General features: G+C 35.8%; 3 protein-coding genes across 7 annotated transcripts in view; 1 reads left to right on the top strand and 2 right to left on the bottom strand.

Annotated features, from left to right (window-relative positions):
• Nucleotides 1-26,841, top strand: part of LOC142336146 (dynein beta chain, ciliary-like) — a 226,683-nt gene that overhangs the window by 150,059 nt on the left and 49,783 nt on the right. For all 5 annotated transcript variants that reach the window (XM_075384733.1, XM_075384736.1, XM_075384734.1 and 2 more), the window contains 10 exons: nucleotides 2,414-2,501; nucleotides 6,766-6,915; nucleotides 7,284-7,497; nucleotides 7,937-8,183; nucleotides 10,844-11,226; nucleotides 11,579-11,806; nucleotides 12,460-12,655; nucleotides 17,900-18,044; nucleotides 22,762-23,002; nucleotides 26,087-26,329. In XM_075384733.1, coding sequence (XP_075240848.1) covers nucleotides 2,414-2,501; nucleotides 6,766-6,915; nucleotides 7,284-7,497; nucleotides 7,937-8,183; nucleotides 10,844-11,226; nucleotides 11,579-11,806; nucleotides 12,460-12,655; nucleotides 17,900-18,044; nucleotides 22,762-23,002; nucleotides 26,087-26,329 — 2,135 coding nt within the window. The remainder of the gene's footprint in view (nucleotides 1-2,413; nucleotides 2,502-6,765; nucleotides 6,916-7,283; nucleotides 7,498-7,936; nucleotides 8,184-10,843; nucleotides 11,227-11,578; nucleotides 11,807-12,459; nucleotides 12,656-17,899; nucleotides 18,045-22,761; nucleotides 23,003-26,086; nucleotides 26,330-26,841) is intronic.
• Nucleotides 1-26,841, bottom strand: part of LOC142336147 (multiple coagulation factor deficiency protein 2 homolog) — a 548,941-nt gene that overhangs the window by 478,249 nt on the left and 43,851 nt on the right. The gene's annotated exons all lie outside the window — the stretch shown is intronic.
• Nucleotides 16,355-17,514, bottom strand: LOC142336991 (histone H1-delta-like). The gene has a single exon (XM_075385999.1). It carries the CDS (start codon nucleotides 17,054-17,056, stop codon nucleotides 16,547-16,549), a length of 510 nt encoding a protein of 169 aa, XP_075242114.1. The 5' UTR covers nucleotides 17,057-17,514; the 3' UTR covers nucleotides 16,355-16,546.

Below are 26,841 nucleotides of genomic sequence, written 5' to 3'. Positions count from 1 at the left end.
ATTGTTAATCAATTAAAAACACGATGCAGCCTGTCTTTCTTGACCCTAAGCTACAAATTGGCCAAAAAGGAGAGAAAATGTCTTAGAGTTCAATAATCCATTGCTTATTTTGAAAACACGTCCTTTCAAAACCCAAAACGACAGTAAGCTGTCAACGAAAACTAGATAGGCCTACTTAAAACCCCCTAGGAAGTGAATTGGACTTGTCATTCGTTCGCCTTGATTTGATTTGTTTTTTTTTAATTGACGCAAGAAAATTTTAAAAAATTCAGAAAACCATCGACTGATTACAATCCCATTTTTTTGGACTTTTAGAAACAGCGTTTAGACCAAAACTAGCCTTGCTAGTGCCGTTTGTCTATTGGGAACACGTAATTGATCCAAATATTATGGATATGGAAAATTTGACATAAAAAAATCGATATATCAAAATGAAATGATGCCTTTTGCATAATCGAGTTAAATTAGCAGAAAAACTGGCAAAATTTTACTGAAGAACACTCTCAAAGAATGTACTATTAAAACTTGCTTTCTTTAAAATTAACGAGGATTGAGTCAATTTTTTTAGGATAAAATTTGGGCAAATTTAAGCAAAGTGGACTAATGAATCTTATTTCATGCTGTTATTGATGAAAAAGGCTGATTTCTTTAAAATATTAGCTAAAGTTTTAGCCAAAAAATTGGACGAAAAAGTTCAACGACACTCTTGTTTTCAGAGGTAGAAACCAGAACACTATGGTTACTAATTTCAACATACTTTTTAGCAAAATTTGCAAAACAATTGCGTAAAAATACGAAAAATAAACAATGAAAATCAGTCAAATTTTCACAAAATTTTAAACCACGATAACTCCGTGGTAAAAACAAAATTAAAAAAAATCTTTTTAGTTATATTTTCTACCCTGGACGGGCTTTCTAATGATACCACTAACAACCCTCTACCATGAACCTACGGATCGGCCAAAATTGACTGAACAAAAAAAACGTTTGGTTGTATATATCCTCCCCCACCATAGTGGGTCGAAACAAAAATGAAATTTTGCTCCCTAAGGGGTACCTTTTCAGATTTCTTCTTTCTTGGAGAACGTTTATTTTTAATTTTTCTTTCTTATGGATTGCATAAAATTGCATAATAAAATCGGCAGGACCATTAAATAGCCACAAAATTTTTCGAGATTAATTCAATAGGTTTTAACACACAAAATCTCGAAAAAGTTCTTGTAGAATGTTTCTATTTAGCTTTGCACTCTTCTTTGCCGATCAACTATTGGACTGGATGAAAATTTAACAAGGAATATACTGGAGATTTACACAGACCTTTAAGTTCAAACAATTGAATCTAAACCATTAATCTAATCACTCATGTATATTACATGAGTGGGTCATTCATGTATATGTCACGTTAACCACAATTGCAACTATTCAAACTTGAGTGATGTTAGTTTTCAAACTTCTCACTGTTTTTGCTCGCACTGCTACTTTAGTCTTCAAGTGTAACAAAACATGACGTTAGAACCTATTAGTTTTTCGAAAAACACTGTTTTCGCTCGTTGTAAATTGATCCAAACTGTGACAAAGAAGTAAATAATTTCCACAGAAATCAAAATTGAATTGGAAATGATATTGATTTGAGGTGAATTTTCTTACATGACGCCCAGAAAAATAGTACAATTAGCGAAATTGGAAGAATAGCTTTGAAATGTGACAAGTATTCGGCTTTTGCAACAAATTTGAAAAATGGTCGAGCTAAAAGAAACAAGTTTCTGTGATATATGAGGCAAATTGATGATTAAAGATTAGTTTTGAGCGCTTAGGGACGTTTGTATTGATTACTACTCCGTTTCTTATGAGAAGTTTGACGATTACGGTTAATTTATCTGTTGTAATATGATCCCATATCTGGATGTGATAGTTTCATATCAATCTTATGGCCCGTTAGGCACGGCCAAATGAATTATCTGACCTTAAAAACTTAAAAGAACGGTAGTCTTATGCTAAATATTCGTCTGATAATTTTTGCAATAGGGTGAAATATTGGGTACATATCGAGTATTATGGCATTGGGTATTTTGTCCTGACGCCTGATTTTATAGATATTTGCTCACTTAAATGAGGAAAGTCACTCGTGTGAAAAAGACTTGATTTCATTGTAATGGCTTTCATTTTTTGTTTTTTTTTCCTGACGATTGCGTTGTAAATTTTTGATTTGTACTCCACGAAGACTTTTGTCATATTTTTGTTTTCCGTCGACAAGTTTCTGGTCTAATTTTTTCTAATTCTTTGATCAAGATTAATAATATTATAATAATGGTTATTTTAACTAAGCAATATGAGCAGATTAGGTGTGTAATTTTTATATAATTCCACAATAAATGTTACATGATTTTGAAATAGGGTGTTTGTGATCTTTCAGTGAAGGCGCCCAACTCTGACTCCACGTGGTCGAAGGGTGCCAAGAGACAGATGGCCAATCTGGAGAGATTCAAGGAGGAACTTCTCAGGTATAGAAACAGAAAAGCACCTGTACAAATGATTCTTTTTGATTTTACATATTTATGATTTTACGTTCTACGAAACGTGCGAAATTAAATTTTTTTTTTGGATTTATCTCAATCACTTTTTCTGGCGTGAAGTATGGCCTTATCGTCACGATGGAAATGTTGAGCTTAAAACTAAATATCGACATTTTTCAAAAGACCATACCAAAAAGGCTGAGGTTCCAGAGAAAACTACATCTGATAAGACAAATCTCAAGCTGCTCATTGTCACTTTTCCGCTCGAAAGGCCTTGGACAAGAAATAGTCTTATTAATTTGCAAGAATCGCAAAATTCAACCCAAGGCCGCTGGAGCCCACTCTAAATTGAGAATTCCTAAAAAAAACTCAAAAAATATATCATAAACGTATGCACTTTTTGTGTGTTTTGGTTTGTTACTATTCTGTGTTTTCATGTCCTTGTAACATAAATGTACAGTGAGCTAGTAGGTTTCAAGAGTTGGGTTGGAGGCTGTTGTTCTGATCTAGTAAAAAAGAGAAAGGAGTTAAATTTATCAAGGCTCTTTTCAAGGAACAAAGTTCCAAATTTGATAAACGGTTGTGTCTTGAATGTACATTTTTGATTTACACCGTTTTGATTCCTAAAACCTACTTTTAGAGCACGCATAATTGAGCGACTCGAAACAAAATTTAACTGTGCATTTTACAGAAAAGAAAAAGAGATTCAGATTGATATTTTTGCTATTAGCTATGCTGTGCTACTATCAAATTGCTACAAAACAATTTGGTCTCCCACCATAGTGTTAACGCTCGGGGTAAAATTTTCTAATGAACCACGATTTAAGGCTTTGTTGTAACGCCTTGAGAACACAAGGAAGGCACTAACTCAAAAAAATGTAAGATGGACTTCAAATTTAACTTTACACAACAACTTAAATTGAAACACAAATGTTTCAAATGCACAAATATGTCAAAATGGCGAAAAATTGTATATCAGTTTCATTTTTGTAAAAGTCCCTCAAGATTTGGCCCTTCATTTCAAAATATCATGCTTTCTCGTCTTGGGGTATTTTTGTCCTGCTGAGGCATTCAAAAAGTTAAATATGAGTACGGCAGCGTTATTTTGCACATTAGTTATGTGTTTCTAAATTTTGGGGTGAGATCCGGTGAGCAAGGTCTATGCTCCATAGTGACAACCCTCGATATCATTAGGTTTTGTTGCAATGCCTTCTATGGCTGCTCTTATCTGATTCCCAATTAATGGCGCCAATATGCAAGGACGGTTGGAGTGTGCACACTTGATATTATCTGTTTAAAAATGATATCAAAGTTTTTTCTTTCAATCACCAAGCTATCTAAATAATGTTGATCGAACACTTTGGTTATTTTATACATATATAATATTAAAGGATGACTTTGTTTGCCTGTTTTTTGAAGGCGAGAGCCGGGATCATTTTAAGAGCCAGTTTCATCTCATCGTTGTTCAGCACCAGATTTTTCAATACCATTCTCCATTCTTCCGTTTTAAACTCTAAATTAGCTGGAAATTGCGGGCTGATCACATTGAATTTGGATAGTTTTTTCGGAAAGCCATAATAGGTGCAAGACCAAATTCAAGCAGCGCTTTATGAAGCGTATAATCTGAATCAAATTTTTCCAATGCGTCAATCAACCGAATGCACTTTTATCTATTTTCTTTGGGAAGTATATAATTCATGTACATATAGTATATAAAGTTGATGGAAGTTTTGGTCATAAGATATAAGCTCCGTCTGCGAGCTAAAATTTAAAGCCTTCGGGATCTGATGTCATATAGTTATAACCCAAAATTATATTAGCATTGAAGTAGACTTAATTATCCTCAATTATAGTAATTTTAAAGACGAGGTGAAGCAATATAGCGGTTAAATTATTGCGGTTTCAGAAAAATATCGGTTTCATAAAATTGTTTTTAAATAATACGGGTTTAAAATAATAGGAGTGAAAAAACAGGACACCGGAAGACAGAGTTAGATGCTATTTAACGAATGGGTTAATCTGAAAACTCTATGAATTAACCCAGGAGGTGCGTAGCCGTTGCGGGGTTTAATTAAGTTCGATAAACATTGAATGACTCTTTAATTTGAACTGACAGAGCGTGATAAGAATTAATTTGTCTCAGTCGATTGATGTTTAATATTTTTCTCATTATTAAACCATCATTTTCTTTGGCGTTTCAACGATAAATTTTGACTAATAATAATTGCATTTTTTAAGTAAGATTCTCATTTTCATAATTTTAAAAAATTTTCAGGTCTTCGTAAAACCAAATTTTTGTGGACCTTCAAATTTTGTTAGCAAATAATCTGTATTACTATTCTTTTGGGAACTTTACCATACATTTTACCATCGATTTTTGATTCTTGAGTCAAGCATCAAGACGCCCGAAAATCTGACTCTGGGAAGTCTATTTGCTCTAGAACTATATGAGTGAAAGTCAATTCGCTTCTGAAATGGTGCGATTAGAAGTGATTTCAATGTCGATGGATGTGATTAAAGACAAAAGTAATTTTGGTGTGGAACGGTTGAAGTTTCTGATAGCCTGCTTTCTTAGATATTTGGCTCTCCTGAAAATCAATCGTTTTATTTTACAGTTTTTAATCATTATACAGTTTTTCATATGGATCGTGGGGTTTATGTTACTTTGTCCTGGTTGTGAAGTAAAGTTATTAGGAAGTTTATGCTATGTACAGCTCTAGCAACAATTTGCACGTCTGCTGAGAAATTCGACAAAAAGTTAACTGATATACGATCAACAGTTGTTATGTAACATAGCACGACATGTGTATGAGTAAAACAGTATATTTGGACAACTCGGGACGTCACGTCAACCTAAATCTGAAATGTAGTTTTAAATTTTTTTTCAGAAGAACTTGGAATTTTTGCCTTTTTGATTGCTTTATGTTCTGCTTCAAACCCATTCAATGAATTTCTGACATTTCAATTAAGTTAAAAGATAACAGAGAGAAATTGTTGGATTATAAGTTCTGAGGACTAAAAACGTAATTTTTAATTACTTGTGATTTCTTTGCTGTGTTAGTTAAAAAAGAGTCTGATTTTGAAGTTAATCTATTGATGCAAGAAAATCCAAAAAGGTTGACAGATGTTTCGAACTTTTTATTCTTAATAGCCGCGTCAGCAATTCCAGGCGGCTTTTATTGCGCTCCTAACCTTTTTTATTGTCTAACAGATTTTTGTTTCGTCTTACCTTGGAATTGACTTTTTCAATGACTTCGGTGACTTGTACTGCTTTGCAGTTAAAATTTGTGTTCGTGACATCATTTCTGCTTTTAGGTCAATTGCGTGACTTACCTCACTCAAAAATTGACTTCTGAACTCACTTATGGAACTTTAAGTTTTATTAACATTTACTAATTAAAGGTCAATAGTGTGCATCTAAGTAGTGCCAAACTTATATGCCCTAATTCCTGAGTAATAGAGTCTTGAGTTTTTAGATCAAATATGTCTCATAAAAATGACAGTCCGAATCTAACCCAAAAAGTCTAGTGATCTATTGAAAAGCTGGTGGTCGATCTGTCAATCTTATCTCTTTAGTTGTTTCAATTCATGGTAGGCCACAGGCGTCTATCGCGGCTATTTTCCGGCAATCTGCCGGCTATGTTTTTCATGCTTGAGAAAAGCAATATTTTTTGATTGTTTCTTTTGTCAAACATTTTAGATATATATTTTTTCAAATTTAGATATTTAGGCAATTTATATGTATTGAATTAGATACTTCAGCTATAGACGAAGCTTTTTTTGCCCAATTTACCCTTCCGCAATTTTTTTCCAGTCAATTTTATCTTTGACATATTCAAATAATCCTTTTTCATTTTGATAAAAACTTAAAGTTTTCTACTGAAGCGAAGCTAGACTATAGGAGATACAAAATAAGGTTTCCCTGTTTTCTCTCTGATGCGTAAACAAAAAGTGAAAATTTGACCGACGAAAAAAGTCGGCTTTGCATATATACTCTCCCATTTTGGAAATTGTTAGAACAATTATAGCGATGCTCACGTATAAAAATTATTGCTAATTATCAAGTAGTCACCTGATGTCAATTTTATAAACCTTTTTATACAGAATCTGCGCTGTATAATTTTGAGCGTATTTAAAATTAACACCTCTCTGATTGAAATACCCAAACTGAGCGCAGATTTTCATTGTTGATGTACAAGCATTTGTTATGTATCCTTCAAAGCATTATATTTTTAAATATTTTTGTGCACAGATTTGAACAAGAACCTATGAAACGTGCAACAATGGAGACCGTGGAGCCGTTGATAAATAAGCCGAATTTCACGCCTGATCAGATGACTCTGAGAGCAAACGATAACAAGTCGGCTGGAGACCTCACTCAATGGGTTCTCAATGTCGTACAGTAAGTTATTTCAATCCAATCGGTGTTGTTAATGCAAATTTTTAAAGTCAAACACTTCTGTTATATATGGTTTGACGTTATGAGGAGTTTCACTCTTTCGATGAGTGGCTGAAAAGTAATTGTGTTAAATTTGATGTTCACATTCTGATAATTGAAATCGTTTAAAGTCTTGCGGTCTCTGATATTAATTTATTAGAATTATTTAAAAACTTGAAAAAAGTCGCTTTAATACAGAAAAGGTAGTGTGAACCAGCAGAAATGGTAAATTCGAATCAACTTTAATAAATTTACCTTTTCTAATAGAGCTGTCAACAGCAACAGTTGAATAGTTATAAAATCTAGCAAGATGCCATATCGTTGATCAACAGGTACAACAAACTGAAGTACGAGAAAGTGCGTCCCCTGAAGGAGAAGGTGGAGAGGACGGGGGAGGAGTTGAGGGAGGCAGAGGGCAAGATGGTCACTCTGGAGAGCAGGAGAGAGGCATTAGAGACAAGACTGAGAGAACTGGCCAAGAACTACGAGAAGGCAACTGTTGACAAAAACAATCAGGACCAGGCCACACTTAAAATGGACAAACAGGTGTGAACACTTTGCATTGCGCAGGATTTAGAATTCAATTATTGTCAGATTTTCTATAATGGTTGGGCCCAAAGAACTTAGATATTCTGCCTTATTCTGAAATTTACAATAATGCTCGGAGATGCATGATGATTATAGCAATAATCAAGTGTTGACCTTGGCAAAAACATTGTTAATTTTTGGACAAGAGTAAAGACAGACTTTCTCAAACTGCTTGTCTTTAATCATTGTCATTACAAGCAGCGGTTTTAATATCACCTTGAGATCAGGTAGAATACTGTCCAACATTTTGATTGCGTTAAGTTCTGAAGCAAGTTCAAATAAAGAAATTTTTACGTGATTCGCTCACATACGTGGAGGGTTCCTAAATCATTCGACATTGGTTTGGATTCCTAATTCGGAATGAGCGTTGTTGGAAACTACTTCATTTATTTTTTAGGTTGACGAAGCGACCGAGTTCAGCATTGTGATGATGCACCAAGTGGGTGTTTGTGAAAACATCCAGACCTCTTTTGAGGACAGGAAGGCGACTGTGTGTGGAAGTGTTGCTCTCTGTGCTGCATTCGCTGCCTATTTGGGACCATACAGTTTTGAATTCCGAGCACGAATGATGCTGAATCACTGGCCAGAGTGTCTCACTCAAAGGGGCATCCCGGTTCAGTTTGACGTCATTGATCCACTTAGTGGTAGGGAAATTTGTTTTTACTTTAATGAGTGACATCGTAGTGCAGTCATGTATGCAAGCAATCTTGGTAATCATACAAAGCATCGTAAAAGATGTAGCAAGCATGTGATCACTATTGACGCCTTTAAGGTTTTTGTATCATATTAATCTAGCCTTCAAACGAGTGGTACGTTTATTTTGTTTTTATGTTTCATATTTAACAAGTACGATATAAAAATGCGAAAGCGTCAAATTGACGTTCGTCTTTTTTTAAAATAAATGTCTTGAAATCTCGAGAGCTTGCGGAATAGATTTTTTCTGCAGAGTTTTTTATTTCACTTTTGCTGAGACCGCATCAGTTTTCTTCAACAAAAAGGTTTTCAAGAGTTCTTCAAGGAGAATCTCAATTTCTTCAGATTTCCATCGATGATTTTGAATATTCTTTTTCATTGAAAATAATTCAGCAAGAGGTTTAATTAAAACAAGTCCCTGCGCTGATTATTCGTTGCTCTAAATTAAACCGTGGTTTTTGTTCAAAAAGTTTTAAAATGGCGAGGCTTGAACACAACAAAAAATTTACAACATTTTTAATCGCTTTGACGTGATAGCGATGCTATTACTCGTCTTTTTGTGGTTTTTTTAAAAAAAATTTTGTCTACTAGCTATTTTTGTTAGTAGAATTTATTCACTCATCAAGAATTCAAAAGTTGATTTTTTTTATTACTTCAAACAGCTGAATTTGTGTGCACAACGTCGTTTGTTACTCTATTGATATAAGTTTTTAGGTCAGTTGCGTGATAAATGTCACTCAGAATCTTCACTCAAAAATGACTGGTACTCTCTTATTAATTCTCAGATGAGAATGTAAACTTCAAGTGAAATTCATTAGGTGTCACCCGAACGAGATAATTAGGAGGCGATATTAATTGAAATTTGTTGTTCTTTTTTCTGAAATTTGGTTCAAAAGTAATAATATAACTTGAGATAAGAATTTCCAATTGGTTTAGGCTGGTTTAGGTTAAGGATGATTTGTTTAGGTAGTAGTATCTTTTTTGTTTTTTGTCTGTATAAGTTCTTTTAACTAAGGGCCCCACTTAGTTCTTTTAAATCATACAATGGTACAATTGACTAATAATAACTTTTCAAAAAGTATGAGTTTTATGTTGTTGTTGAATATGTAATTTCTGCAGTGGATTTGAAATTCCCCTTCATTAGAATTTGTAGAAGTGGTTCAAAATTAAGGGGACAATAGAACTCTGGGATTCTTTCTGTTGGCGCCACAAAAATTAGATTTTGTCCAAAAAAAAGGTTTTTGAAAGAGTTATCTACGATTAGGAAAATTGATTAATTGCTCTTGAACGAAGTTCATAGCAATTATTGTAAACATGTGTGTCTTTTTATGCAAACTTTTCGCTTGACAATTTTGACTTTTCGAGTGACTTTTACGCCCTTGACTTTTAGCGTTTCGCGTGATCTAAAATTCTCTCTCAATCACAATTTCAAGCAGCTGAATTCAATTGGCGCCAATTTAATACTAAAAGTCAAATGAAAAGTGCGAAACTGGTGCCATTTTTTACTTTAAATCTTAATAGTGGTATATGTTAACCTCTAATGTGGTTATTTGAAGCCCACTATTGAACTTCTCAGTCCCATTTAGGCTAACCCTCCCTCCCTCCCCCCCCCCCCGACTGAAGCAGGCTGCAATTGATTAGAGATCCCACTAGTCGTTCGAGAGCTATTCTTCCGACGTTTAGTGGGTTATGTTTTTTTTATTGTTGTAAAAACCGCTCTAAGTGGACAATCGATGCATTGAGGCAATTCAGTTTTGCTTAGACTCCTGTGCTGAGTTTTCATCATATAAACTACTTTTACAAATCTTCCAAAATTAAATTCGTTAAACAGTAGTATAAGGCTATAGGAAATTTTGTTTACGGTCAGCAATACTCTTGAAAGTTTGATAGATAGTTTTATCTAAACGATTTTAACAAAAAAAACGTTGATCTGTTGAATTATCATTGTCTAAAATCTTTGAGTTAAATATTGCATTGCCCTCTTATTGTTTATTTTTTAATTTTTTTAACAAAGCGAAGTTTATACCTAGCCTCGCAGAAAGCCGATCTGCGCTGCGTTTGACCGAAAGTTAAAGTAATAGAAAATAATTTTCCAGCATTCAATATCCACTGCTTTTTTTGCAAAAGATTTGTATGTATGAATTAACGCCAGTAATTCAGGTGATATTGAGGCGAAACAATGGAACGAGTTACCTGAATATCTACGAAAGACTATTCGATTTTCAAAAATTTCCTGAAAACCCATTTGTTCTGCCAAGCTTTTTGAAACTAAGACATTGATCTCCAACAAAAACCACTCTTGGGAACAGAAAGAGTGGTCAAAAGCCCCTTCATCATCATCATCGTCATCATCATCATCATCATCATCATCATCATCATCATCATCATCATCATCATCATCATCATCATCATCATCATCATATTTGTAGTTTGATTTTTCGTTAAATTAATTCAAAGTGGAAGGTCGAAACTAACTGTGCGAAAGCACATGTTGGCGAGCCTCCTTTTTTCCATATTCAAGTCAATCTCCTTATGGAGGAAGCTAGGAAGTTAAAACTAGGAACCTAAAACAGTGAAATTTTTACACTTTCATTGGCTTATTATATTACAGGGCGCTGTGTCGAGTACAGTTTCAATGACGAAATGTTCATGGCCGAATCTGAGGACGGAGACGAAGAGGATGGGCAGCTACCTAATATAAACACCGACGAACAGGAGGAAGTCGAGAGCAAAGACTCCAATCGGTCACCACCGCAAGTCGTTGAACAGCAAAATCCGAGTCGTTCACCGAGTAACAAAAGTCGTGGAAACTCTGGATCTGAAACTTTACAGAAAGCAATTGAGAATTCTAGTGGAGAACAAAATACAGATGAGGAGCAAGCAGAACAGCAGCAAGAGGGGGAGTTTGAAGAACAGTTCAGAGCAAATGAGAGCGTTCAGAACATGGCAACTCCTGCACCGACAGTTCCCGAGGATGGCGATAAAAATGAAGAGGTAGAATTTCCCGCTATTTTTTAAATCCGATCCAAAAGATTTTGAAACTTTTTGATTGATCTATTCAACTAGCTTTGTATTAAATACAATACCTTGGCAATGCATTTATGAAACCTGCTCCATATATTTGCAACAGAATCATAACTTTCATGTTAAAATGTCACGATAATTATGCGAAACAATTTTCAGCCAATTAATGATATCGATTTAGTTAATGAGCGCTTGAATGTTTTCAGATGGATCTTATCAATCAGTATAAAAAGATCATATACTAGTTCGTTTAATCTGTTGTGTTTAACCTCATTTCGGCAGATAGTAGCCTTGGTTTTGATTTTCCGTTCTTTGTCTGCAGCTCACGAATAATGATGCTTCTGCGAATGTGGAGACAGAAGCTCCGCCCGAACCGCCATCAAACATCATGATGGAATCCTTCAAGGCAGAGAGTTCTCGACATCCTTCAATTCAAAACCAGGATAGTCAAATGGTTGCCGAGGAGCAACAGCAGAGCCCGGGTCGCATTTCTGCAACTGGTCGAGAATCGGAAACGAGAGTTGGATCTAGAAATCAACAGGCCCCTCTGGTTTGTGCCGCCCTTTCAATTCCAATGTTGACATTACCCAATGCCAAAATACCCAATGCCAAAATACCCAATGCCATTATATCCATTTTATCCCCTTTGATCTTTTGGTCGAATAATCCGATTGCAAATTAGCACTCGAAATTACAAGCATGTTTTCAGGCGATTAAGTTGATACTTTAATCTCATGTTGGGTTGTGATAGTTTCAAATCAAGTCCCACGGGCCGCCGTTGACATTACCATGCATATTTAGATATTAGTCAATAAGGATTTGTTTTTATTAGTACACTAAGATTTTTCCCCGACAAAGGTTTCAGCCAAAAAAGAGAAAAACCTGAAAAACTGACGGTTATTATGATTGTTCGACAAATCTGGACAGTAGAAAAGTTATTAGTCCGTCCAACAATTACTTTTGTTGTTTGCACTCCTCTCAGCAAATGTTTCCACCACAGAATGACTATCATAACTCTATTTGATTAAACAATGTGTCTTTTTAATTCCTTGCATTTATTCAATTGTTTTTTTTTTTCAAACATTCTTGTTCAGCATATAACGAGAATGTTAAATATTGCGTTGAAGTATAACCTTGCTGTTACATTTGTTAATTTGGCGGTGCGTTTTCATACGTAGTAAAAATATTATTTCTCTCGCTTAGATAAAAAGTCGTCATACGCCTTCAGAGGAGGAAGAGAGTATGGGAAAAGATGCCCTAGAGAGCAGTAGTGGCGGTGATGCACCCAAACTGGTGCTGGACATTGAGCATGACTTTCTTGATAGATACCAACTGTGTATCAAGGCTGTTGTCAAAATGCTCATTGGAGAGAACAGACTCAACAAGTGGCTAGCTGCAGGTTGGTTACATGTTACAGTCAAGTTTCATACCATATTCACCTTTTTTTCAGCACCATTTTGTTACTCTGAGAGGAATAGTACAATTTATGAGCCCATTTTATTTTTCGATTCCTTCCCCAATTGCCGAAAGGGTTGTATTCGGTAACCTCTAACTAAGTTGACACCCAAGGGAGCGGAAAACTAAAAAAATGCGAATTTTCAACTGAAAAACATCAAGAGAACAAGAAAATTCAATGATCAGTTCTCTGCTATCACCAACGCGTGCTCTGTTTTTGTTGTTAATGATGGTAGGTTTTAATAGATTGCCATTTTTTTGAACATGTGGTTGAGTTTTTGTATGTCGATATAATTCAAGTTTAAATGTAAGCAGCCAAGACAAGAAAATTGCATTAAAACCAAAAATGAGTTGCGCTGTTTATGGTAGAATCACTACACCAAAAACGGCCAACGTGATTTCAAGGCCAGATATCGTTGAAAAATGTTCAAAGAGTAGCATGAGAAGTGAATTTTTATCGCAAAATCTTAAAATCTGGCTACTTTTTCAACTGCTTCAAACAATAAAATTTTTCTTGTGGGTGGGTTGAATTATTTTGGACACATTTTCTGTTGCTTGTTTTTTATAATTCCGTGATGTTTTCCAGCTGCCAGCCTACTTCTCTCAAGTTCGGCGCTCTCTGATGTCATGTTAGCCGACTTTCGTTTATTTGAACATAATTTTTGCAAGTGGTATCCTGTTTTTCACCCCTATTCCTTTAACCACCTGTATTTTCACCCCGATTTCTTAACCCCGCAGAAAAATAACCGATACAATCTTTCATCAATTTTAAGCTATAACTGACAATAATTAGTTCTCAATCAATTCTCATCAGTCTCTTTAAAAGAGATTAAAATCGGGTTGAAATGAGTGAAGTGTGCATTGAAAGGTTTCACTCCTCAGTCAATGCACTTCCATTTTAATTTTTATATTAATGTCTCATAATTGTCAGGAAAACAAAGCTAGACTCAATTGTTAAAAGCAAAATTATAACCATTAGAAAATTGGTTATCTCATCTAGTCCCTAATAGCTAGATTCTTGTTTTATTGCATCTTGAAATCACAGGATAACTGCGGACTTTTCGTTTACCATTTTTTCCAAAAACAAAGAAAAAGAAATTTTTGGTTGTTTAGGTATTAGATTACGACTACCTTGAATTGCTCAAAACATCAAAGCTACAAGTGGCTCGTTTCTATATTTACACAAGAAGGTCAGCTTTTTCGCGTAAGAGGCCAAAACAGTCGTAGTGTTCCATTGGAAAGCCGTCGACTTCAAAGGTCAAAAAAGATCAAAGATCTGACTGAAAATTCAAGGCTCGCAGTCTTCGCATTACTACCTTTTAGCGATGTTCTATCGACGCAGTCCACGTTGCCGTCGAATTAAATAAAAACGTCGCTGCCTTTGAGAATGTGTATGCAAACATTGTCAATTCATGAGCAGGTGGACCGGCATTTTGATCTAGTGGGTGTCTTTTTTTGATGATCCATATATATTATATCAGTTCTCGACGGATCTAAGTTTTGGTTCTTGGACTGAACTCTTGATTTGTCACAAAAAAAGTTTTTATCAGATTAAGGCTCATCATTATATTTTCTCGTTGTTGTGCTTCTCTTTTGTATGCTATCTTTTTGAACAAAACAGAAAAAAGTACAGCTAATTAATTGATGACTTAGAAAATTTTGCTCCGGAGTGTAAGCCCGATAAAGTTTTGCTTCATTTTTAACTAGCACGCATTATTGTATTTCGATAAGACTATAAAGAGTCACTGTTATCAGACTGCTGTTTCCCCAAACTCAAAGTTTTTTACTTAGAGTTGGAGATCTAGGGTTGGTGAAACTTGTATCTTGAAGCTATGAAGTGGCTCTGGCTCCTAAACTTATTACTGCTCTCGCGTTTGAACTACCAGAGGAAATTGTAAACTCTTTCGAAGTTCTGTTTGCAAAAATCTAGCGGATCAACACTTTTTAGAAAGCTTTGTTATTGAAAAAAATAGACGAGTTAAGTTTATTTTTTCAGTTAAAATTATATCAAATTGATATATTTTTTGTCACTGTTAAATCGTCCTATTGGATTCCCTCATAAATCCGGATTCAAATGGAAGCAGCCATTGAGGGAAATGTCTAAACAACTAATGCAATCGAGGGTTGGCACTATCGAATACCAGCCTTGTGCAATGGATCCCACCGCGGAATATGTAAATGTGCAAAAATACGCTGCCGTGCAGAAAATTAAATTCTTGAATACTTCCGCTGGTCAAAAATCTAAGAAAAAACAGCTTAAGGGAAGTGTTCAGAAGCTGATGGAGACTTTGTGGAGGAAACCGACATATACTTTTTAACACACGGTTAAATTCTGTCTTGATTTGCTCATTTATTTTCTAAAATATTAGTCTCGATCTCATTGAACTTTCTGTTTAACACACGGTTAAATTTGTTTCTTTTTGCTATTTTTTTGGTCTAAAATAAATTTGAATTCTTTTGTTCAAATTTGATTTTTCGTAGTAACTTATGGTTTTTGAAACGTGACGTTGCTCCAATTTTCGGCGCTGGTTTTGGTTACAAATGAGCAGTGTGTTTTCCTCTATGTTTCCCAGATCTTCGAAGGAGCAGAACACGAACACTGATTTTTTGTTTGTGTAAAGTTTCACAATAATAAAGAAATCTCTTTTTGCCCACTTCAAAGTTTTTCTTTCAATTTAAACTTATCTTTTTTTGTCGGTTGGAAGTAAGAGCACATTCAGAAAAATTTTTTCCTATTTTCTTTTGACTAATTGAACTTTTACGCATTACTTTATATTTGACTGTAATGTTATTTTGCTAAATAGAGTAATGCTTGATGAGTAATGCTACTTAGTGAATCTGACGTGCTCTCTTTAAAAATATAAATAGCTGAATGTTTATGTGAACTGTTTTGCCCAATTTTGCTGTTGGTTTGTAAATAATTTAGTTTTTGACTCTAGACTAATGATATATATTTTTTTACTTCTTTAGCCAGATAGTTTGTTGTTGATTCGTTCTTTAGGTAAGTTTGATAGAAAATCCTTTGCATTTATTCTCAAATATACCTTCTGCAGATTTCATTTCTGGTTCCACCATTTTTTTTTACTCGAGTTTTAATTTGACTCTACGAGAGATATCTTGGTTATCTAGGTTTTTTTGTCTACGAGAGATATCTTGATTATTTTTCGTAGATTTAAGTTTATTCCTTGTAAATTTAAGTTTTTTTGACGGTGTGACATCTCAAACTTAGTCTTCTTCACAGAGCAACGTAGTACCCTTAGTCAATTGCTGTTTTCGTTTATCTGCGATTATTTCGAGCTTTATTTCGATCAAATTTTGCATCATTCAGTTTACATCGGCAAATCTAAACGAGGCTTCTGTTGAACTAACATTGCAACATTTGTTTAAAAAGTAATTTAAGTTTGTTTAATAGCTACTGGCGACATAGTGCCGTTTTCTATTTTCACATATTTTCATTAAAAAATGGAAACTTTGCATATTTGAAGATATTAGGTGAGGAAGTTATTGCATTTTTGCTCGTTTTTTATGGTGGATGCCTCACAGCAGACGTCATAATCACAGCAGATCATATAGAAACACTCGTAAACGAAAACTGGCAGAAATATGTTTTGAAAAAACCGTAGTTCATTCCGAGAAAAAGCTATTTTATGTATCAAAATGTAAATTATGATTCAAGTTCAAGGTCAGAAAAATTGCAAAATAAAATCATCAAGGTATGGCTTCAAAGGTAAATTTAGTTTGTGAAGTTATCAGCTTCGTTTTCCATGTAAATTTAGTTTGTGAAGTTATCAACTTAGTTTTCCAGACAGTTAGTTTGACGGCTAATTCAGCCATCCTAATTTGTGGTTTGGGTTTTCTTGGCAGTAAACTTTTTGACTGGTGTTGCTTTCTTTACTGTTGGCTTCTTTGGGTTTTTGGATTTTTTCAATTGTTTCACTGGAGATTTCGCTGCCTTGGTATTTTTGATCGCTGGGGTTTTCTCTGAGGTGGTTTTGGTTGGCGATTTCTTGGGTGAGGTTTTTGGTTTCTTCGAAGCCGGCTCTTTTGCAGGTAATTTGAAAGATCCGTTGGCGCCGGTTGAATTTTTGGAAGCGTGCAGAAGTTCTTTATTTTGGCACATCTTTCGCAATGTTAGTTTAACCTGATGATCGACTTTGTCTCCTACTTTGAAGTTAGCAGAAATGTATTTCACAATGGCTTGTTTGCTTGATCCGCCCTTCTCGTTCAACTCTTTCACAGCTTTCGTAACCATGGCTCTGTAAGTTGGGTGAATCGTAATCGCGGGTTTTGATGGGGAGTTTTTGGGGGTTGCGGCTGAGGTGGCTTTCTTAACAACGGCAGGCATTTTTAGATAAGTTTCGATTATAGGGAAAGTTTGAACAATAAAAATGAATTAGATGTCTGAATATATTAAGGGAATCCTTGGATAACTAATGTTATAAGGTTGAGAAATAACTAGTCTGTGATAGGGCAATATTGAAGTTTATTGACAATTAGAGTTTCGACTGGTTGCGGAGCAAATTTTGCGAAGTGTAATCGAAGTGCTCTAATAGTCAGTATTTATACCGTGAAGCTCGACCGGAACGAAAATTGAGCTCACTCGCTCAATACTCATTTAATGGCATCAATTTTTGTCATTTTTCATTCCTTTTTTCAATCAATCCGCCATATGTACGTGAAAATTCCCATTTTTCGTAATACCATCAGACAGATAAAAATATAGGCAACACATCTTTATAAATTGTTGCTGCACATAAGAGAGCCGGCTGATGAAAAATCTGATGAAAACGGTACCAGCTAATTCCGATCTCTTGAGTTTGAACTAAAAGCCATCAATTTGACCTCTGCCTGGATTGAAACTGCATAAAGCCGTGTTCTCGCTCCAAAGTGCAGACTTCCATGCGTCTGTTGAAAGTCTCACAAGATATTTTTATAGAAGTTTAAGAGGGTTTAAACATTTTTTGTGTTTCAGTATTCTAGTAAATTCCGTCTATGTAAATCGGAACCAAGTAGATAAATAGAGAAAACCGTCTGACTTCTGTAATATTGTAAGTTATATATTTGAATGAAAAGCCAATTTTGATACCAGCTTTGTGGATCTCAATTTCAGGAAGTAACCAGCACCACGGCACGGTTTCTGATCAAAATTGACCGTTTTTCAGAAAGCTAATTTGCATGATCTTTTTAGGTTACACACTGAGTCAAATAGAGAATGCGGGAATAGTAATGGCTTTTGGGCACGTGCGACCCCCTCTCATCATAGACCCAGACGGGGAGGCAGAGGAGTGGATCAGGAACAGTTTCAACAACATTAAACTCATCTCACTAAACAGGTGATAAACAGAAGAAAAAAATGACGCTAATCATAGTAAATTAGATTTCTTGGGCTCGGTTTTCAAAAGTGACACCTTCATGTTGCCAACATTGCCGATCATGAGCAAATTTATAGCAGAAAGGGTTCTGCACATCAGACAATGTTCAAGTTTTCACTCGCAATCTTTTAAAAGTTATTGTAGCATCAATTTTTTGCGCTGGGAATTTACTTTGGTTTCTTCAATCACTTCAATTAATATACTTCCAGTAGTTGTGACTGTTTTGTTTTGTTTTTTGCTTTAGGAATTGCTTGGGCTCCCCCGAAATTAGGCATTTTGAACATCCCTGGTTACCAAAACGCAATTCCGAAAAAAATATTGTCATAAATTTGTGCAAATTGTTACGGCTCATGTCACTTCCTCGCCGCCCTTTTTCTCACATTATAACGGCCATATGTCAGCTTTGCTTCAATAAAAATCTCATCTTTATTATCAATTTCTGCCTGCCTGATAATAAATTTGCACAACTTGACGAGCTTTTCGCTCCCAAGACAAGACGCTGATATTCTTAATTTTGAGCAGGGTCGTTAGTTCTTGGAGGCCATAGAAACCTCAACAAAAATTCTTTTCTATCCTACTCGGGAGCTTGCACTTGCAACAACAACAGCGGTTTGATATTATCTGTCAGGGCTGTTGATCTTTCTCAGAATCTAATTTTTTCCATTTGAATCGTGTTTTCAATCAGTTCGGGCTGGTAGCTTTTCGTTAATAATTACTTAGGCATGCTTTTTTAGTAATTTTGAAGTATTGTTGCACGAACTTTGTACACTCCCAAGTTTGTTGGGTTTCGGCGTCATTTCGAATCTCTTTTCAACATGTGTCTGTTGATTGTTGATAAAAGTTTTTCAATCTTGGTAACCTTAGAGGTCTTCTGTGCAAGAAGTTTGCCCAAATCTGAGCTGTAGCTATATGGTAGGTGGGGCTCCTGGGGTACTCACTTTTCCCACTTTGTGACGATTGCCTGTAAACTTCACTGTACTCTTCAGCATCTTTTGTGCCTGAGCTTCCTTCTTTGTTTGACTAACAACGTTTCATTTTGGAAGCACATGTTTGTCTGCGCTACCACGTTTGTGTATTCTAAGAAGTTTTTGCATCAGTTATGAAGGCTAAAGGACAAATCTTTTTGTGTTCTCTTGCCCGTGATGGGTCCACTGACTATCCCACTGACCTCATGCTCCTATCCTGTAGTTCAGCGGTCTTCCAGAATAGTGCCGGTTTACGTCAAGTTCAACGTCTTGTTTGGACGAACACTGAAGTGAAAGAATTTCTGTTTCAGTTTGCTGTAGTTTTAGTATGCGTGTTGCGAGATTAACGGATTTGCAAATGCTTGTATTGAATGAATTTTTGAAGGCAATCCCTTCATTTTGCTTAAAAACCTTTCTTTCTTTAGATCATTTGTTAGTTATATGCAAAGTACGTTGATTTGTGTTTTTGCTTCTGGAACGTTCTCATTCCACTGACTGCGGCTGAGATCGTGTTGTCACTGTGATGTCCCGTATTTGCTTGTGGTTCTGAGTGTAGCGTTCTTTTGTGATCTTGTTACATCCATTTAAACCAAAATCGTTGACTTTAGAGTCTTCTATTCCATATCCTCACTGATATCCGTGACATAAGTTTTCCTTCCTCACTGCTGGGTGATCTATAAGTCTTTTTTATTTTCTGAAAAGTAGACAATCAAAATTGTGTTAGTGCCTTCATCTAGCAAGTGATTTATGTGCAATTGTTTGTTGCTTTGTCGTTCGAACTCGCACTGAAAATCGCGGTGTCTGTGAACTATTTTTTTTCTTTTCGGGCTGAAACGGCTGTCTTTTTATGGTTCGTCGTTGAACGTTGAAATGCCTTCTTGGCAGTCATGTACATTACATTTAATAACCAGTTCTCTTTGAGTTTCAGAGAAAGCTTAAACTTCCTCAGATAAAGTGTTGCTCTTGCTTTTCAATCGGCAGTCATTTTCGTTTTGCTTCAAGATGATCACGAAGTTGCTGCTTGTTTTTTAGTATTTGTTTAATGCATCGGAACCGTGAATCTTCCCCGGCTGAAGTTTTGGCAATGTTTGAAAATTTGCGTCGATAATAACATGTGTTCCCAAACTTCAACGATGCTCAGAGTTGCATGCTGAAAGCTCCTGAATAACACTTACGAGGTTTTGTTGACTGGACTGTGCCACTCAGCAATGTCTCTAGATGGTTTTTTTTGGGAGTTGTGATATTAAGCCTATGAGCAGCAATGAATATACTCGAGCACTATGAGCATGCGAGAGCGTTTTCATCGAAACAGCTTTTTTTAATCTAGTTGTCCGCTACTACTGGATATATCGTACGTAAGACATGAGTGATTATGGGTTAAACCGTAACTCTTTATACATAGTAATCTTGACTTGCGCAGCCCATGGCTATCAATAGAAACAAGCTGCAAACCATGGTTCTATTCTGGAGTTGTCTAAGTTTTCAGGCCAGGTGAACACACTATGCCTTATCTCTTCAGAAATGAAGCGCGATCGGCTGAGTACACTTCCATTAGCACCATCATCGTCTGAGTCTAAACGGTTCACTTCAGTTGCCTTTTGGAACTCCCGGTTGAGTACATTTCTTTCCTTTCGGCTCGTTGCAGCTGCCGCTCAAGCTGGCATCTTTTCCATTTTAACTCCCTTTTCTACCTAGGTTTGTACACTCCAATTCAAAAGCCTGGCACGTTTCTATGTTTTTTTTTGAAAAGTTCTAGATTCGCTTTCCTTGGTTTCATTGCGCTTCTCAACTACTATACGGAAATTTTTTCCAAAAGTCTGAGCTTCTTTCTGCTTCATTTTTGTGAACTGTTGATTAATTTATATGATCGGACCTCTTCATATATCCGTGGATATAAGGTAAACAATTTGCGTCTGGTTCTCTTATAATTTTTTGCACGAACTAATTGCGGCTAAAGAACTGCAAATTGTGTTAACAATGCCTGATTTGTCAACGAGTTGTTCGATGAAGCTTTGAATCACCCGACTGTTGACAGAACGATTTGAGTTTCTTGGGCCGATTTTCATTCTGGTAGCTTTATTGCAGATTTACGAGCAGTTGCTCTGACTTCATTACTGAGTAATGTCTCATCGTTTGATCTCTGTTATAAGTTGCATCTATTTTAATTTATTCAACAGTGATTTCTGTTTTTCAATTGAGTCTGTATTGAATGCTAATTTTTCAGATTTTTTGTTGCTCTCTTCATTAGATTGTGCAGTTGATTGTCTTCCACTGTCCGTTTCGTCAGACCATTTGTAACGGCTGCTCGCCAACTTCTGACAAAGAAAGCTTTGTATTATCGTTTGCACTTCCGCGTTCTCAAATATGTCTTGGTTTTATTTTTTGCAAGGAAAGCTTTTGAACTGTTTAATCTCTTTTCAAAGATTGCTCTTTCATACCTAATGTTTTTTTGCCTTTTTATCACGTATTTGGTTTTTTCTTGGGTTACTTGATAGTTCTATTTATAATCTAAGTCGCTCCATTTACTTGTTTTTTTTATTTCTTGTTTCAGATAGGCTTGTCGTCTGATTGGAAACAAAATCTTTTTTTCGTTTTTGTGGTGTAACTTTAATTTCACGTAAAAATTGTTAATTGAGTACAATTTTTTCATAGAATACTATATGCTAACAACAGAAATGATTGCGAACTAATAATAAAATTTTTTCTGCAATTTGTGAATGATTGGCAATATAGATGAAGCGATATAGGCGTAGTGTTGCGCTTGAGTTTCATTTTCACACGTTTTCACTTGCTAATAAGAGTTTAATGTACTGACGGTATTTAATTTTATGAGCAAATGAATTGATATATAAGCGCTGAGTTTTTCTTGTCTTGCTACTGTAGCTATACTTATATATTCATCCTGGGATGCGCTTGCTTAATCAGCTCAGCTGAAACAACTGGTAAGCCAATTGGTCGACAATTGTTTATCACTGTTTATGAATGAAAGTTGCAAAAAGCTCAGTTTTAAAATTTTTCTAGAAAAGTTGTGAAGGCTTCCATCTAAGATGTCCCAAAGATTCTGGTAGCTGAGCAATTCCTGTTGTTTTTAGCCCTTAAGCGTTTCAACCAAAGGCTATGCCGTAGACAACTCACTCTTCTTAGTATATTAAACTACGTTTGTTGAGCTGAAATTTTTCTAAAATCATTTAAATTTGTGCATTGCCACCCGAAACGGTCGTAAAAATCGCATGAGAATCTTAACGCTAATAGCTGACATTTCTGGAATTTTCACCGATTCTCTCCCAAAAGGGGCGGAAAATTAACCTCTCAAAATTGTTGTACACAAAAATTAAATAGAGAAGGGCAGCTTGGTTGCCAAATGGTGTGTATCAGCGGCAAAAATTGTTCATTTCGGCCATGGTTAGTGCCAAAGCTCAAAACTCTGATAAATCTGGGAAAAGGGGAATTTCGATACTTTCTCTAATTAATTTGATCTACTCTCAGTGGGCTTTCTAATTATACCACGTACAACCATTCATGACAAAAATTTTAATTGGCCTAAATTTATTTAAAAACTAATTGAATATATAGTATACTCATTGCCAGTAATCTGTGGATTGCAACAACGTACATTTTATGGTCGATCTTTGATTGAACGGGCGTTTTGTGTAAAACCAGATGCAGTAATCTCCAGAATGCTACAAGGCATCATAATTTTTGTCGTTTTACAGCAAAGACCCCAACAGTAAGGCAATAATCCTGGAGGCTCTGAAAGAGGGCAGAGAAGACGAAGAATGTGACGAGGACGACGAAGATGAAGTTGATGGTCAAGGCAAAGAGATGCCTGCTAGTGAAAATGCAGGTGATGAAAATGGTGTGAGGAATCCAGAAGGGTCTGGAAAAAATATGGAGGATAATGATCAGAATGTCAAGACTGAGGCTGATGAAGAAAACGAAGGGAGTTGTGAGCCGGTTGGTGGGATTGTAATTTTTAAGTGATATCTCTTAATCATTCTAGTTTAGAGGTTTTTTAAATTGTTCACTTTTATATGCAAGCAACTCTGCATCCATGCTGCTTTAAATGTATGATAGGACCTCAGCAAGCAACGCTGCTTTAAATATATATGAAAATTCTGACTGTTCCAGCTCTCCAATTTTGTTTGCGGACAAGGAGCTTTGTGCTAGCCTTTTTGCGAAGGAAATTTTGGCCGGTCGATATCTGTTACGGAGATATGCAAATGTTGTACCATTGAAAAGCTCTTAAAAATGGAATTATCATTGAAAGGCTTTTGAAAATGGGTTTATTTGTTCAAGAAAAATTGAAGGTTGAAATTATCAAAATTTGTCGTATGTCCGACCATCTCACGCTTCGTATGGCTTTTTATGATACATAAGTATACATGAGACATTGCCAAATACAAGTTATTTGAAAATAAAACAGAATTCAATAATCTAGAATGGCAAGGTAAAATAAATTATGATGAAAAGTTTGAAAAAATTAGATAGGAAAAAGCCCCCACGGAAAGAAACCACCCAAGGAACTCCCGGAAATAAACCCCCACTTGACTGTCAAAAAAATGTAGCATCAATCAAATTGAGTTAATTGAATTATTCGACAACACAGATTAATAGCAAAAGATTGAAAAAATTTTCAAAATGACATATTTGAAGCAATTACTCTTAAGTGTTCTAATGGCTGATTTTCATGTGTGGCACAAACAATTTTTTATTCTGCCGTGATTCTAATTTCCGTTAAACATGAGCTTCCCGTTTTCTTGTAGCTCCATAGGAAATTATTGAAGCGCATGTTGTCTGTGTATCACCTTCAAGAATTTCCAGCTGTCGCGCTTGTTAATTTGACGCATCGATTCAAGACAGCTATACAAACCGTCTATCGCATTGTAACTTTTCGGTAGGTGATCAATCGTGCGATTATACAAATTCCACATTACGAGATGAAAAAGTGTTTTTCGCCTACTCTTATTCTTGTCGAGTCGGCCGAGATATTTTTCCGCAAACTAGTCAACAAAATCCAGAGCTTAAAATCTTGCAATGATATCTGGAGCAGTTTGAATCAAGACTCAGTATGTTCGGGAGTTGAACAGGCAGGCAATATGCACGGCACTTTTGATCCTTTGTCAGGGCAATGCACAGTTAAGATCTGATAGTTGTCAGGACAGCTTTTGAAAGCTCTATCAAAAACCGTTTTTTTGTCACTGCGCAATTGCAAATTGTACTCGGTTTCAAAGACCAGAATTTTTTTTCTCGACTGCTGAACACGTCCGTCGTTCAAGAGAAAATCGTCGCTTTTCTTCGTTGTTTAATGTGTCTCAGGGATGTCATATTCGTTGGTCTTTGGAATTGGCCCAGATCCTTTCTGCTCTTGTTTATTATGGCTGATACGTCTTTTGATCTGAGAAATTTTAGTGGCTTTAATTGCACATTCTCCGCTGGCTGTTAGAACCTTGTTCGACAAAATGCGTCGATCTGATACTCATTCTTGGACTGTTACGTCCTCTTTAACTCGGTTGTTAGGTTCGTAAACCTCAATCAACGTAGAGTCTGGTGCGTGTGCATGTTGGTAGGCTGATTTCCGACTAACTTTGTCATTAACTGTCCAAATATGGTTCCTTTTTTGCGCATTGTTTCTTCCTAATTCGCAACCCAAATAGTAGAAGTTTTGAGTGCTCTTTTTGGTGTAGGTGATCTGTTGATATATAAGCCTTCTTGTTCCTTTTTGCTGGTTTTAGCGTTACATAATTCGTCAAATTACGAGGTTTCTTTTTAGTTGGAATTTCCATTGTTAATTTCAAGTTTGCTAAATTAAGCAATTGGTTTTTGTGAGAATTTTTTGCAATCACTTCAATGTAATTGGATTAATATGACAAAATGATTGTTGTTGATTGTTTATTGGCGCATTTGGTGCAACACGTGTCTTATACGACGCATTCAAAAGGTTGATTGAAAGCAAGCCAAGTATGCTCAAAAGTTTGATTTGTTCATTTTTACCAACACAAAAACTTCCTATTACCTGAGCGTCGGTTGTTCCCTTCCCCAACGTAGAACAGTAGGCAACACTGTGACTGTTGTTAGGTACCATAGCACGGAGGATGGGTTGTCAACCCTTTGAACACTGTCTTTTGTTGACTTCCCATTAGAAAAACAATTATGAGGGAACAAAAATGTGGCTTGGACTGTACTATTCTGAGTGATTTTTCAGTTTGTTGTATGTTCTTTGAGTCCCACTTCGTTTACCCTCAGCTTTTCTTTCTACCAAGGTGGTCTTTTATAGGGGCCAGAAAATGCGATCATTCGAAACAAAACTGACTGAATCTTATCGAATTGCTGTTAGTAAAATGCATGATTTGTAATGCTAAAGCTTTAATACGTAATACTGAACATGAAAATTTGATTTTGCATCACGTTAAGTGTTATAGGCATGTGTGTTTAATTTTCTGCTGTGTGGTTTTCATTTAAATCAAATGGTCCTTCTTTCCTTGTCAACATGGGTTTATTTTGTGGGGGTATATTTCCTTGGTTTTTTCCATGGGGTTGTATTTCCTATTATAAAGAGACGGGTGTTATCCGTGGGGGGGGGGGGGAGGGAGGGGAGGAGGAGGGGGTCTATTTCCTTGACCCTCTAGAACGAAACGGCTTTAGGTACACTTTGATTTAATTATATCAACTGTATGATAAATTAAGTTTAAATTTACTTTTGAATCAAGCGTATTCCTGTAGAATTTGTTGTTCAGCAACAACTGCAGTCTAAAAGTGTTAGAGTATGCTCAATAGCATTAAACGCAACAGAGAAATATGACAGCCGAACGCAACAGACGAACAAATTTTTTTTTGCAGGGACCGAAACAAATTATGTTTCAACAAATTTCAGTCTCCTCGAACTTACTTACCATGCTGAATTCTCACTTATTTAGATTTTCTATTTAGCAGTTTTCTAATGCAACACTCAAACTAAAGGCATTTTAAAAATAATTGTGAAATATCTGTTGAAGTATGACTTGGAGCATGTATTTAAGATTTGTTCGTTTTTGTGTTCAGGCAACCTTAGTAATCACAGGAGTGACAGAACCCATGGACTCTCTTCTCAAACCCCTGATCATAAACAAAAACATGCAGAGAGAGGAGGCCAAGTGGGAAGAGCCTGGACTGATTGGGTTTGACGGTCACCTGATGGTGTGCAATGAGGACTATTCTCTCATGATGACCTCGTGTGACAAAGGGGTCAAGTTCAACTCAGCTGTCGCTTCAATGACCACTCTGGTGTCATACGTGCCAAATGAGGTTAACATTCATATCAAAATTAATTTTCTGGGAAATAGTTTTAATTTTGCAACTGCTGTCGCAAACAACAGATGTTATAAAAGCACATCCGAACGGAAAAAAATACTAGTGCTGTGTTATAAAGGATAGCACCAAGGCTGTAGAGATAATTGGTTCGACTTCTCTTAGCGCTAAAACTGAATCTGGTTTCTAATTTATCAACATCTAACTATAACCCCGCAGATATCTCAATTTACATACCTTAGATTATAAAAAATACGTGTTGTAACTGCTGTTGATAGTACAGTGGTGGCTTTTCATTTACCACCAAGTCGGCAATTGGTTACGAATTGCAACCTATTGTCTAGGTAATGTAGGCAATATGTTCACGTCCCCTAAATCCTAAATCTACTTTGTTGATAGCGGCTCTTGGCTATAGTTGCCCATTGTTTAATAACAAGTTATATCACCCTATAATAACAAGAGGGGTCGCATAATACTGTGTGTTGCACAGAAAAATCCAACATAAACTT

This window comes from Convolutriloba macropyga, chromosome 3, assembly GCF_964194025.1.
Source record: "Convolutriloba macropyga chromosome 3, txConMacr16.3, whole genome shotgun sequence".
Lineage (NCBI taxonomy): Eukaryota > Metazoa > Xenacoelomorpha > Acoela > Convolutidae > Convolutriloba > Convolutriloba macropyga.
The sequence above is the reverse complement of the archived record's forward strand: the minus strand, read 5'-3'. Positions and strand labels throughout refer to the sequence as shown.

Excerpts from the sequence above, each read along its gene's own strand:
- LOC142336991 (XM_075385999.1), bottom strand. The coding sequence starts at position 17,056 with ATGCCTGCCGTTGTTAAGAAAGCCACCTCAGCCGCAACCCCCAAAAAC.